The sequence below is a fragment of the Eumetopias jubatus genome, unplaced genomic scaffold (assembly GCF_037043125.1).
Source record: "Eumetopias jubatus isolate StellerSeaLion01/CBP00866 unplaced genomic scaffold, mEumJub1_p1.0 scaffold_3, whole genome shotgun sequence".
Lineage (NCBI taxonomy): Eukaryota > Metazoa > Chordata > Mammalia > Carnivora > Otariidae > Eumetopias > Eumetopias jubatus.
Window position 1 is genome coordinate 69,151,493 of NW_028274809.1, and position 14,750 is coordinate 69,166,242.

At 35.0% G+C, this 14,750-nt stretch overlaps 2 protein-coding genes across 8 annotated transcripts in view; one reads left to right on the forward strand and one right to left on the reverse strand.

Moving 5' to 3' along the window:
* The window catches only part of KCNH7 (potassium voltage-gated channel subfamily H member 7), a 472,323-nt gene extending 468,754 nt beyond the window's left edge, over positions 1-3,569 (forward strand). For all 4 annotated transcript variants that reach the window (XM_088022141.1, XM_028113114.2, XM_028113115.2 and 1 more), the window contains 2 exons: positions 1,726-1,918; positions 3,303-3,569. In XM_088022141.1, coding sequence (XP_087878267.1) covers positions 1,726-1,918; positions 3,303-3,569 — 460 coding nt within the window. The remainder of the gene's footprint in view (positions 1-1,725; positions 1,919-3,302) is intronic.
* Positions 3,570-13,059: 9,490 nt separating this feature from the next.
* The window catches only part of GCA (grancalcin), a 48,161-nt gene continuing 46,470 nt past the window's right edge, over positions 13,060-14,750 (reverse strand). For all 4 annotated transcript variants that reach the window (XM_028113142.2, XM_028113141.2, XM_028113140.2 and 1 more), the window contains 2 exons: positions 14,632-14,690; positions 13,060-13,809 (listed from right to left, as the gene is read on the reverse strand). In XM_028113142.2, coding sequence (XP_027968943.1) covers positions 13,783-13,809; positions 14,632-14,690 — 86 coding nt within the window. In that variant the 3' untranslated portion in view covers positions 13,060-13,782. The remainder of the gene's footprint in view (positions 13,810-14,631; positions 14,691-14,750) is intronic.

The window sequence follows — 14,750 nt, forward strand, 5'->3', positions numbered from 1 at the left end:
TCAAACTTGGACTTTCTGGAGTGAGAATCCCGGGACATTTCCTAGATATCCGTCTGTCCTATTTAGTTTCCGCATTCTGTTCAAATGTAGAACCATGAATCACAACTCCATTTCTCTCATTCAAAAACTCATATTAAGTACACAATGCAATAAAAACAGGGGCACCTGGGTGGCTCAGTTAAGCATCTGCCTTCAGCTCAGGTCATGATCCCGGAGTGCCGGGATCGAGCCCCACATCGGGCTCCCTGCTCAATGGGAAGTCTGCTTCTCCCTCTGCTCCTCACCCTGCTCTCTCTCTCATCCTCTCTGTCACTCTCGCTCTATGTCAAATTAAAAAAAAAAAAAAACAGGGGCGCCTGGGTGGCTCAGTTGTTAAGCGTCTGCCTTCGGCTCAGGTCATGATCCCAGGGCTCTGGGATCGAGTCCCATGTTGAGATCCCTGCTCCGCGGGGAGCCGGCTTCTCCCTCTCCAACCCCACTCAAGCTCTCTCTCACTATCTCTCTCTCTCAAATAAATAAAATCTTAAAAAAAAAAACAGCTAGTAAATGTTCTATCTTGAGTCAATTTCACTGTTGCTGTTTTTTGGCTTTAATGACCAGCTAAACTATATGTATGGGTAAAGGTTTACATAAGAAGGGTTCTTATATATTTATATATTATGCCTACAGCTATACATATTTAGGGAAATCATTAACACTTGGTCCTAAAACAGAGCTTCTCAAACTTTAATGTGCATCAGAATCACCTGGGGATCTTGTTAAAAATGCAGATTCTAAGGTCTGTGATTTTAACATTTTTGGTAAGATTTACCTTCCCTTTACATCTTTCATTCAGAAACAAAATAGCACAAATAAGTGAAGAGTTAAGGTTTTCTAAAGAGGCATATGGTACTAATTTTCTGTTCTTATGCCCACAAAATTCCCTTTTTGAAAATGCTGTTAACACATGCAAAAATAAGTGGGGGGGGGGGAGTCAGTCCTATTGTATCTTGCTATTTTCCTTTGAATTTTAATTTAAAATGAGAATGAAATTGACAGGCCAGTTGGCTCTTTGTGAGATTGGGGGGGAAAAAATCATCAGACTGGCATTTTGCAAGCCAGATGGGTCAGAGAAGCAAGTGAACTTGTACATTTGGTCTATTTCTTAAATACCAAAGACCTGGAATTATACATGAGAAAGGAATGGAAAAGGCATTTAGCATCCAAGAGCACTTAATGATAAAGCATCTAACAGCACTAAAGGAATAACAGGCAATACTGTGAATAGGAGAGAGGCAGGGTAAAATAAAGGTAACGTAAATTTTAAACACATAAGAAATTACTTGACTGCTGCAGCCATGAAAGAAATGTGCTACCAAATCCATTTTTAAAGAGTAAATAAAATGCTCACAAGGAAAAGCAAATTACTGATTAAAAATAGAGTCTCAATGTGCTTTACATTTGAAATCAATAAAAATTAGTAAAAATGTAGCCTATTTCGATTTAGCTGCTTTTCTGCGAACATCTTATGAAACGAGGAGGAAAGCAATGGTGTTTATCAGAACCATTAGTGGGACATAGAAAGTAAGCATCAGCCAGGAGAGAATCTCTGTGCTCCCTCTCCTGTCCTTCTTGTTTAAAGCAGGGCCACAATTCTGTTGGTTGGTGGTGCTGAAATTTTCTCAAATGCTTTGCAATCCTGGACTATTTTAGGATTGTCTTCCCCCATTTGTGTCTGTCGTGCAGACTTGAATCCCAAATGACTGCTGACATCCAGACCATCCTACAGTTGCTGCAGAAACAAACCACTGTGGTCCCCCCAGCCTACAGTATGGTAACTGCTGGAGCCGAGTATCAGAGGCCCATCATCCGCCTGATGAGAACCACCCATCCCGCAGCATCCATCAAGACAGACCGAAGTTTCAGTCCTTCCTCACAAGTGAGTGTAGATAGTGTACAACAAAGAGTATCTCTCTAGGGGTGTTTCTGGGGACCATCTGAGTCAGAATCGTCTGCGGTGCTATGGAAATGAAGTTTCTCATCCCCATCTGTTTCTGCTCAATTAAAATTGCTGGGAATAGCCCCTGTAATCTGCATTTAAACCAGCTACACACTGATTCTTATGTTCAAGTTCGAGAACAGTGGACCTAGAAGAATGATTTTAAAACATTAGCAATTTTTTTTGTAAGAAAACATTCTTTTCAAGAATCAATCTGCTTAAGTTTATATATGGTAGAGCTTTGAAAACTGATAGCCCAGGGTCCAAAAAGCGCTTCAGAGAAAGGTCTGTCATTTGCTCTGGTGACAAGAGGCACTCTTGGGCAGGGTCTCTGGAAGGCAGGGGGTAGGGGGGGGAGTGGAGGAGAAACATCAGCTGTCCAAAGACCTGAGTTTCCAGAGCCAAAAGACTAGTAATCTCATTTGTGCCCCACCCATCACCAGAGATCTCTAAACTTTTCTCATCTCCATCATGGTAAGAGGAGGAATATTAAGGTGTCCTTCATCTTGCCTCTGAAGACTTCTAAGGCCTTTTGAATTATGTTAATATGAAAAGTCTAACTCCCTTGGAATTCCACTTAGGAAATTATTCTTATTTACTTAAGCCCAGTAGCCAAATTGGACCTAAGAAAAGTGGACCCAAGAGCAAGGATTTCCTGAGCAATCTTGTAAACTTTTTTAGAAGTTTGGAAATTTAGTGCAAAATGTTCTGGGAAATGAAACATTAATAACGGGGAAATGTGCAGAAGGAAGACACTGAAATCTTTCTGAAATATGAAAGTAGAAATTTAATTTATCCCTAACTAATTTCCAGTGTCTCAGATCTTGCAAAACCATGTACTTTGTTTTCAGTGGATTTAGGTAATAGTTTCTGACCAAGGATGAGTGATAGTTCTTCAGGGTTTTTTTTTTTTTCTGTCCTCTTTACACTGTTTACTCACCAAATGACTCATGTTTCTGATTCCAGTTGTCTCTAATTAAAATTAATTTATTTTTGAATTAAAACTCATCTGGAAAACTCAATGTTAAATAATGTGTGTGTGTGTATGTGTGTGTGTGTGTGTGTGTGTGTGTGTGTGTGTGTTTATTTTTTAAGAAGACTCTGATCTGGCTTCAGAGTAAAATTAAAGTTCTTAGAATGGTTGTTTAGGACAAATTGATGCCCATCCCCCAATGCCTTGACCCATCTTTGGGAAGGAAAGTTTCGTTAATATCACTAATCAAATGTAGATTAATGGGGAAATAAAATGTATTTAGTTTTCATGAGTATAATTTTAGAAATCTGTCCAAATTATAAAAAAAATGTTTTCTTATCTTTCTCTCAGTGTCCTGAATTTCTAGACCTTGAAAAATCTAAACTTAAATCCAAAGAATCCCTCTCAAGTGGGGTGCATCTGAACACAGCTTCCGAAGACAACTTGACTTCACTTTTAAAACAAGACAGTGATCTCTCTTTAGAGCTTCACCCACGGCAAAGAAAAACTTACCTTCATCCAATTAGGCATCCTTCTTTGACAGATTCATCCCTAAGCACTGTAGGAATCTTGGGTCTTCATAGGCATGTTTCTGATCCTGGTCTTCCGGGGAAATAATCATTTTGTACTATTTACTCCACATACAATGTAAGTGCTTTTAATGGCTGTTTTCCTTTTTTTTGTATTTAAATCCTCTCTACTTGACTCAGGGGCTCATAAGGTACCATTATATGCAAAAGTACTGTATATTTTCCTAAATTGAAGCTTGTAAGGTAAAATTGAGCAATTAGGATGTAAATATACATATGAACTCTTTTGTTCCAAATGTTAAAACTGCCAGCATCTCAAGGCATCTTATTATTATTATTTTTTAAATCATGTGCATGTTAGGAAACTCCAATTTCTCTTGCATGGAGACTCCTACTTACTACTTTTACTACCCCAGTATTTTGTTATGAAAATGCCTTCCAAGCAAGTAAGAAACCAAGGAATAACATTGTTCATGGATGCAAATCAGGTGATCCTCAACGCATGGAAGTTCCAGGAGGAGAAAGGGAACTTAGTCATTTTGAGAACAGATAGATACCCTTCTGTATTGAGATGTTTATAGTTAATTACAATCATTTCACCACACCGGAAAAAAAAAAGTTCTAAAAAAGTTCTAAATCTCTGATCGTGTAGGGAGCCATCTCCAAATACATGAATATAGGCCAGCTTTAATGAGGACAAAAAGGCCTTTCTATTTAAAATTCTGTCTCTAACTTCATTTACAAACTACCTAAAATATTTCTCACTGGCACATTTCCTTGAACATTTAGAAACAAGTTTTTTCTCATTTTTCTTTCTTTTTTTTGAGGGAGGAGGGAGTCTTAAGCATGACTGACACAAGCTGATATCCAGAGCTTTCCTCTGATTCATATTTTAGGGCAATCCTGAACTGGATCAAAAGAGTGGACGCACAGAGTTCTTTTTAAAAAATGTGCAACTTAGTGGATGTGCATGGCAAAACTAGCTTCCATTAAGTATATGTTGTTCCATGGTTTTCTTATCCCAGCTGTGGAAAAACAATGTGTTTTTACCTGCCTGTAAAGGAAATGAACACACCAGCAGTAACATTTCAGTTTCGTTCAGTTAGTCAAACACATTTCCTAATCAAAGATTAAATGAAAATGTGTAATTTATGGATTGGGCCGAATATATATGGACCCCAGAATATCAGAACATACAATGGAATATATTTTAATATCCTTAACTGTTAGATTTTTTTGGAGGGAGGAGCATATGCCTCTCATAAAAATCAGGATACGGAAAAAAATTGCAAGTTAAGAATCTGATTAATTTTTAGTCGTTTTATTTCTCAATTCATTTGAGTACAATTTTAAACTTATTAGGGACTGATCCATTATACCCTTTCCTTCTGAACAAAATTTTGAAATTTCTGCAAGTTCTTCATTCTTTAATGATTCTTATACTCACATGTATTTTTAAAGAAATAATATATCCGTGCACATTATTAAATGGATTAATTTCTATCCCTCCAGGATAGAAATGTAATCTATTGACTTACCCTTACCTTTGACACTATTAGTTTCAAATACAAGCAATTCATTTAAATTTACAAAGCTATTGCACTATTTAAAATATGATTAAAGTGACCTTAAGTTGCTCCCTATATATTTTTAAATGATTACATGTGTGGGAGGCAATCTGTAGTCATGAGCAAATTCATATCCCTGCTAAGTGTTTGAAAAAAATAAAACAAGTACATATGGCAAAATGACCAGTCCATTCAATAAAAAACCGAACAAGTTCAACTAGCTTCTCAAACCATTTGGTGTTAATGCAGATACAAATTTCGGGACTAAATGATGCTGTCCTTTCTTCATTCAGCAAACATTTATGGGTGCCTAGCAGGGGGAAGAAATGGCTAACTTTGATTCAGAGGACTATTTAGGGATTTTATGTCCATATTTAGGCACATTTTTGCAGCCGCAACAAATTTCATAAGGATTGCCAGCCTCAGCTTCAGGGAAATTCAGAATGAATTTACCAGAGACCGTACATGATTTGTAGGGAGTGAGGATTTGGCAGGTGAGGCATTTAGATCTGTTGGGTTAGTGAATGCTTCAGCTGCAACACTGGTATGACATGCGTAAAATTCAGCCTTCCACATAAAGCTTCTATATGTCTTTATAAACACTGGTATGACATGCGTAAAATTCAGCCTTCCACATAAAGCTTCTATATGTCTTTATAAAAACTGAGCATGAAGGAATGGGAAGATGGGGAATAGTGTACCAGCATCCCGCTTGTTTAAATTCTAGCATAACACAAACTGTCTTCCTTTGAATTCCTTGACATAAAAAAATCACTTGATATTATAATCTAAGTCTCGGAGAATTGGACAGGATTAAGAAAGTCCCCTCTTACAGGATATCAGCTTAACAAGAACCTGAACAATATAAAGATGTGGTTAGTTAGGCAGAAATGTCAGAGGCTCAATGGTTAAAACTTTGAGAATCATCAAGGTAGATGGGCCTCAGGATGAGTTCTTTCATTAATAGCTGTGTGATCCTGACCAATTTAATTAACATCCCTGAGTCCTTTCCTGAATTTGTAAAAATGAGATAATGGTACCTGCCTCAAAGAAGCTTAAGAAATGAGATAACGTATAGTAAAGTGCCTGGCACATAGTAGGTGCCCCCAAAACTCTAGATTTTTTTTCACCTAAGAACATATCAAAAACAATCAGGAAAACAATTTTCCACAATTTAGCTTCTACATAATGTGCTATGTCTCCAGCTAAAGAGCCGTTACCAAGACTGAAGTTTTTGATTCAGAAACGGCAAGTGTAGCTATTGTTTTCTCTAATTGTGTTTTGCACTATTAGGTTTATAGCTTTAAAGTAATACTTATTTATAATAATAAAAGTGAGAGTATGAATGTCATTGTTACAAACCTATCTACCCCAAGTCAATGTTAAATGACAGGTATGTAAGGTGATCTGTTGAATGGGGTACAAGTAGAACATGGGCTGTAAAGACCGGCTCTCCAGGGAAGCCCCTCTTTAGATCCACAATATAGTTCCCACATGGATATTTGAAAATGCATTTTTGAAATACGCTTTTGAAATAACACTATTTTTTCAGAAAATAGAATTTATAGTTGTGGTTCTTTGCAGGCATCTAGGCCCACTCCATCATGCACAGATATGTTAAACAGACACAGTCCAGTGTTCAGTGGTAGAAAAGGCAAAGACTTGGTGTGGTAAACCTGAATTAAAATCCTACCTGCTGCACTTACTTTCAGGACAAACCCTCAGTGAGCCCCAGGAGCCCAAACTGTAGAGGCACCGTCTTAAATATCCTGAGGGGTCTTGAGGAGCCTCTGAAGTATATATGTGGAAGGGCTTCATAAGCCATAAAGCACCATGTAACTGGTAAGCTCCTTAGGTGCCTTGTGCATCATCACAATACAGTGTCATTCCGGTGGAAACACTATAGCACGACCTAGGTCTTCTGAAAACCTTCCATGGTTCTTTCCCCTACCCAACACTGACAGCATTTCCACTCTGTAACAAAAACGTCTACCGTGATTCTCACAGGGCTCTCAAAGATCCCTGTAGTCAGAGTAGATCCCCAGTGCGAGGGAAGCGTCCTGTCGTAGCATCCCAGGATTTGTCCAACACCCATAGCATTATGTATTTGCATTGCAGTTGTCTTCTACGTAGGCAATGGCTTCACCTCCCTCCTCACTTCCTAAGTGTTCTCGTTCAAAGCGATATTCTCTGGCTTCCACTTAACTTACAAGGAAGTGAACATTTTAAAAACTAAGAAGATGTTTTAAAATACTTTATAAAATATTCCTTGTTGTGGTTGATCAGTGCCTGAGCTTAGGATAATTCATTACATGTTCTGTGGTACAAATACACTTTGCTCTAGGAATATGCAATACAGAAAAGAAAATTCACAGGAAGACATGAATTATTAATAATTGATGACATGAAAAGAAAGTATCACAAAGCTTATTTATATAAACTATTAAGTGGAGGTTGAGAGAGACGACTAACAAGAAGTCATCTAAAACTAATACATTATTATTATGAATAGACGGACAAAACATTGATAGGAATGCAATGTTAAGAACACAGAACCATACAATCAATTGACCAATTTCATTGTTCTACCAGTCATAATCAAACTTTTAAATGAGAGTAGCAAGTATTATAGAAATGCTCTCAATAAAATACTTTTTTTATGAGAAGTGGCAAAATTAACATGGTTACTCTTGAAGAGCTAATGTCAAAACTAAGTTGAATTCCTAAATTGTAGTCATGACGTTTGTGACTTCCATTAGTTAATTTAAAAGATACAACATAATTTGGTACACTTATGGTTTTAAAGCACTATATGTTTAACCTTTATTTTTGGTACTTCCCTTGTGTGTATTGCTTTTAAATTGAAAATAATCGAACCTGTTAGTATTTAAACCATATCTTTTTTTGTACTGTCACTATATACATTATATACATATATTAAGTATGTATTAAGTATTTTGAATACATGTAAGAAAATTCCACATCCTTATTTAGGAGTAAAATTCAAGGATCAGTAATCTTATAATTACCTCCTCCATAGTGTCTTCAAAATGCCTCTATAATTACAGCGTTGAAATTATATGCTACACTTTTTCCCAAATATTAAAAAAAAATAATAAAAATACTGAGGAATCCCTAGTTCTCATCTCCTAGGCACCTACAGACTTTAACAAAAGACACATTACCTCTTTTTAGCTAAAATTTGCATTCTATGATTTTGATAGGAAAATGTACATCAGAATGTTTGCCAGTTAAATAGTACATTTCAAAAAATAATGTGTGTAATCACTTGAAAATGTCGGTCATCCGATACAAAGAAGCTCACTCACATTGGTTAAGTAGTAAGTAACTTGGAATGCTTTAAACGTAAAAAAACAATCTAAACAAAACACATACTTTTTCCTAGTCTTTATGCACATAATGTAGCATGAAATCATGATGCTTTTGAAATACTCTGTGCAGAAATATTTATTTTTTAGCAAATATTTTCTTCAAAGATTGGTATGTGGTATTGACAGTGTAATCTACTTGCACAACTAGTTTTGCAATAACCTTCTACAAATAACTGTAAATAAGAAAAATGTAAATTTCATGTAAAAATGGTTGCAAATTTTTGGTAGCTAAAAGTGTACAAGTTGTATTGAAAATATAGTATATATACATAATTTAAGAATGAAGCATATAATTTCTGATCTATTTATACATGAAAATTCAAGAATTTGTAAAAGAAATTATTTTGGGGAAAAAGAAAGTAAATCTCATTAGCTAGTTAGAATACTTTTATTAGAGAAGCCAACTATTTCCAACATTTTACTAGGCATAGTGCTAGATACAGGCATGGTGGTGCTGATGTATTTCATGAAATCACATAATTGTAACAGTGCTGCTACAGTTTTACTGAGTTCCACTGGGACACCAGTAAACTGGACTGAGTGGTAAAAAGCATTAAATCTAAAATTAAAGAAACATAAAAACACTTCACTTCTTATTATTGGCTAGCAAGAACATAATGGTAATTTACTGAAACATTTATTGTTTCATTACTTATGGTTTCTGATAATTAAGCGGGCTTCAAATTACATGGGACATGAATTCTGTATCATGTGTTCATGGTTCATTTTTTTTTTCATCAAGAATGGAAATATCCAGATTACATTATTTTCATTTGCCTAAGTTTCATATGCACTTAATTTCCCCCCCAGAATCATTATCTATTATTTAAGAAAAAAAAATCCAACTATCTTCAGGGAAATCTTTTCAATAAAATTTGTTGGTCACAATATGGCATTTTCTAAGCTAAAGACTATTTGGTCCATTTAGTGGCTTAGATTCCCCACCATCCATTTCTTAAGGTTTAAAAAGCCAAGAGAACATTTCCCTATATAATAAATGAAAAACCCAATCAAATATAGATAATCAGAAAGCAATGTACTGGTATCTTTAAGTGAGGCTGATTAGAAAATGAGAATCAAAGTACAAATAAGCTAATTATTTAAAAACTTAAAATCTCTTGCCATAAGATAAATTTGGGGGTGACGTATTTAGATAGCTCTGGGAAATTACATATGCATCCAAAAGTTTGGCTAATCCTAATTTTTTTTAAAATGGCCTATCATTTTCAAAAGAATATGGATCTTTATTTAGTGTTTCTGGAACATTCATACCTGTTCAGGTTACCTTTGAAATTTCAGTGATCACAACAAGATAAAATGTGATTAAATACAGCCAGCAAAAATGCCAATAACTGCATGTATATATTTATATTGTCACGCTTAAGGGAAAAGGCTGGGACACCCCCCCCACACACACACACACACATACAATGTATCAGAAGAAGGTACTAACTCCTGGCCTATTTGTCTCTGAATATAGCTATTGAAGGATGACAGAGCCCAATTCTCATTGCCTGTAAGCTTTCCAGATGGCCAGCATCTCTGATGTTGTGGAAGGGGTACACCTGGAAATACAAGTAGCTCATAGGGAAGGATCCTCCTCCCCCCCTAACTGTATGGCACATCATAGTAATGTAGGAGTGCTGCCAATGTCTACTTGCTATATATTCACATACACAGAAGCACACTTGAGTTCTGAATGCTCGCAAAATAATACACAAAGCTGTATATTACCAAGCTACCTGGATAAAAGGAATGTTAAGTAATATAAGTCTCTTTCCTTCATATGCCAGTAAAATACGTTTTTTAAAACAAGCAGAAAAAGACATGGCAAGAAACAATTAAAAGCACAGATTTCCCAGCATCCAAATAATGAGTTGATAGTGAGTCAGACAGAAATTTTTCATAAGTATCCTAGTGTCTTGCTGGAAAGTAGTTTTGTGCTCAGTATTCTAAATTACAGGAAAAAGTTTAACTTAATATATGGACATATATGATGTTATAACCTTATTCTAGACTACAAATTACCTAAACGGTATTCGTTTAAAATCCTCTCTGCATTCATCACTATAACAGAAGTTCTCAATATTTGGTTTTTCTCTTTGTATCATCTGATTTTATTATAAAGTCTAGACATACTCTTAGATGACAGCTTAGCATTGTACATTTATTTCAAAGTGCTATAAGACCAAAAAAAATGTGGTTTTTAAACACAAGTTTCAAAGTAATAAAACACCCATGGTTGCATTTTAAAGTTTAAGAGAAAAAAAAAAAGATAACCTGAAAGAAATCTTGGATCTTTACTCACTAAATATAATTACCAGACTTCCACAAATGTACTCCTACTAAGTTCCCAGAAAACAGCGACTAATAGAGAAAACTATCATCTATGAATCTGTCAAACATAAAAGGACAAAAGAGAAGCACATTTCTGACAATAGTATTTAGTTTGTCCAGTTTAGTAATGCCATAACAGTACAAGTGAACTTGATCTGTATATTTTACTTAAATAATCACAAACTGATTTTTTTCTCATTTTTTAAATTGCACAGACTTTAAACTACATTAATAAATTTTACTTCCTTCCAGGGTGAATACCTTTTCTGGAAATAAACATATCATTTGACATTTTTAAATTATTTTTTGTTTCTGAATGCATGCTTAAATAGATCACATGAGCACAGTCCTTGAAATTAAAGTGGACCAAATTAAGATTCATATAGTATTGATTTCCCCTTGATGTAATTTAAAATGTGCAAACTGCCACTCAAAATAGAAGTGCAATACCTGACATTTAATCATTTGGCAGTGTTAATAGGTAGAGGTGAATTACTGCACTGTTATTTGAACTGAAGCATCTCATATATGTAACAGATTTTGTATGATACAAAACTTTACAGCAAGCTATTTGAATGTTTATTAAAAAATTCTCAAAATGACATGGAAACATGTTTACTGTATAAATAAAAGCACTTAGATGTTAAGAGTGTACATTATTCAATAATTTACATCATTACAAGAAAACTGGGTGTGAGTTAAACAGTACAAACTACCACATTCTGTTCATATTCCAGTCATTGTTCATCATCCACTATTTAATTTTTATGTTAGTAATGGATGTCTGCTTACATCAATTATCTTGATCAATTATTATCAAAAAGTGAATTGCATTTCAGTATAAAAATCCAAGTAAAATATTCTCAATGGCTAACGTCTGGTAAGATTATCTGTTTAATGGAAAGTGCCAAAGAACTGTCTGACAAGTAAGTTGGATTGGCATGGAAAATCAGCTTTGCTAGAGAAAGGGGTTCTGTGGTCAAAAAAGTTTGGGAAAACTGGATCAAATAAAAGTAAACAGGATTTTATGTACCTTAGGCTTTCTCAAGCTCCCTGAAAAGGGTGAAAATTTCCCCAAACATTTGCTCATCGAAACCCCTTCACAGATCTCCCACGACCAAAATTCCTAAGAACGCCTTTGGAAGAGGGTGAGCTAGAGAATCACATGAAGAGTTCCAATACAAAGTGTCACCTGGCAGAACTTTGTATGAAGAATACCATACGTCATTTTTAAAGTTTTGCCTCAACCAGTAGCCTCCAAGTAAAGAAAAACTAGAACAGACCTCAGAACAGTACAGTGACTAGATTACCTGTAAACTGGCTGTTAGGATCCCAGGCTGCTGAGTCATATTAGCACCCTTATTCAACATGAATGATATGAGTGTGTTTACCTTAGTTTTTCCCAACAAGACTTCTAATTAGAATCCTGTATTTTTTTTAATGGCTCAGTTAACATCCTCTCACATTATCAAATATATGTTCATGGAAAAAAACAACCAGAGGACAAGAGTATATGGATTATTTCATCACACATTTTACACTGCTGACCAAATGACAGCTAATTATATAAAATTATAATGTCAAAATGACTATCCAATACTTCCTTTCCAGGACTGTTAAAAGTAAAAGTTGATTTAAAATTCTCTTAGCTTATAAAAAGTTTTCTTTCAAGATACTGCCATTCACCCTCCACCCTTTAAGAAACACAGAATTTTATAAAAAGCATAATTAATTTGGTCACCAGTCATACTGAAATCATGTCAACTTGTACTCACATTTTAAGCTGGAAGACCTTTAGTTAAAGTATAAGAAAAATACATGTTTTTTTAAATCTTCACTAAGAAACACAGAACGTTTGCCAGGAAAGCGGCTGGATTAATTACAACAGCTCACACCAGGGATCTTAAATGCTAAGGATTTGATGACGACTTTGCAACTTTCCACAGTAATGCCACAGAAACAGGCCATGGTGCCTACTGTGGTCAGTACCCCCCACATTACACACCTGCGCTCAACGACTTACCAGTTTACCAATGCCAGTGGTAAACCCGCAGCTAATGTTGAGAAAGTCAAACTTAAAATTTCTGAACATTTAAGCAAAGTGGTAGATTACTTGATTTTTTAATTTTGTAAACAGCTGGCATTATACATATAAAACAATTTAGCCTCACAGAATACACTGAAATGTTGACATTTCATTAAAAATATGTATCACTTCCAGAAAGTCTAGATTTAAAAGGAAGATGCCATTTTAGGCTATGTTGTCACTAATGAAAAAAAGTACAGTCACAAAGGGTGTGTTTATTAAGAACTTTTTTTCCACAGAAGACAAAAAAGCATATTGAAAAAAAATATTCACTGACAAAAAGAAAGGGGAAAAAAATGCCTCCTGTAGCCTCATTTCTATAGGTTAATTTATGGTGCACCTAAGGTGATGTCACATAGATTTTAGGAACTTTCTCTCTTCATAGACAAAGACCAGTGAGTTTATGTTCTTGAATTATGTGATCAAGGAATAAACTCTCCTACAAATATGGCACAAAATCCAGGCTTCTCCCTCTAGCTCCCCTTCACAACCAATGACTACAAACAAAATTTCAAAGTATAACTTGTAACCTTCTGGTAAGTATACATTAGCTTTATCTAGACTTTCATTATTTGGATTCTTATATATTCTCTTGTAAGTACATTCTTCTGGGTTAACAATGTTAAAAATTAATGTTAAAAGGTATTTATATCAATTCATCATATACCAATATTTTATGATACCATACAGATACCTGTTAAGTGATAACTTTTCTAAAAGCAATTAATATTCCAAATACAAAAGCACTTCTTTTATTGCTTTGAACTATGCAATAAAGTAAAAACACATAGAAAGGGAACAGGTTTAACAGGGAGAAACACAGAAAAGTCCCCAAAGCTTCAAATTCAAAGTAGTCCAGTTCATTTCTTCCAGGTAAAAAAATTCACAGTGTTTCTTCAGCTTTCAAATTCTAGACATTCAAATTGCCATAGTACCCTGCAAAAACTAATACATAAGCAAAATTATCAGCTGGTAACAATAAAATGTTTTTGTTTTTGATTAATTATACTCCATAAAAGCATTTTCACAAAAGGGGAAGTTTTAAATGTTTCCAAGGCTTGTAATGTAAACCGGGATGTACCAGTAGGGAAATGCTAACCCTCTAACTTCCATATAACAAAAACAAAACAAAAACCCCGAAACATTGATGTACATGTGAAATATAATTTTCCTATAGATTCAATTAAAAAAATGGGATGATGCTAATTGCAACCATTTGAAATGAGAAATGAACAGTGTCCTAATCTGTCATATATGAAAATTTCCTCTCTTAATATCACCAAGAGTAAACTACTCTTTATAAAAATAGTGGTAGTTTTGCCCTTAAAAATGATTTGAAAGATGGGATGCCTGGGTGGCTCAGTAGTTAGGAGTCTGCCTTCAGCTCAGGTCATGATCCCACGTTCCTGGGATTGAGTCCCGCAGAGGGCTCCCTGCTCAGCGGGGAGCCTGCTTCTCCCTCTGCCCACCATTCCCCCTGCTTGTGTTCTCTCTCTGACAAATAAATAAATAAAATCTTTAAAAAAAAATGACTTGAAAGATAAACTGCCAAAAACATGTCATGAAATTTAGAAGTATCTTTATGTTTAATATAAAGTCAAGTTGGTATTTGTACAAATACCAAATCATATTTGCATTTAGCTGAAAAAAACAGAAAAAGAATATGGTCTATAAAACATATTAATCCCAGTACTGATACCAGAGATCGCTTAAATTTTTTGACAACTGAACACATCTAGAACACAGTGTAAATATCAGAATACTCACATCGTCATATACAAAATTCACAACCCCTTGTTGCAAGTGGTCTCTTCTCCTAAAGAAATCTTTAAACAAACAAAAAATATTAAAAATTTAAATATATAGTTTCAAATACTTGGTGTCCC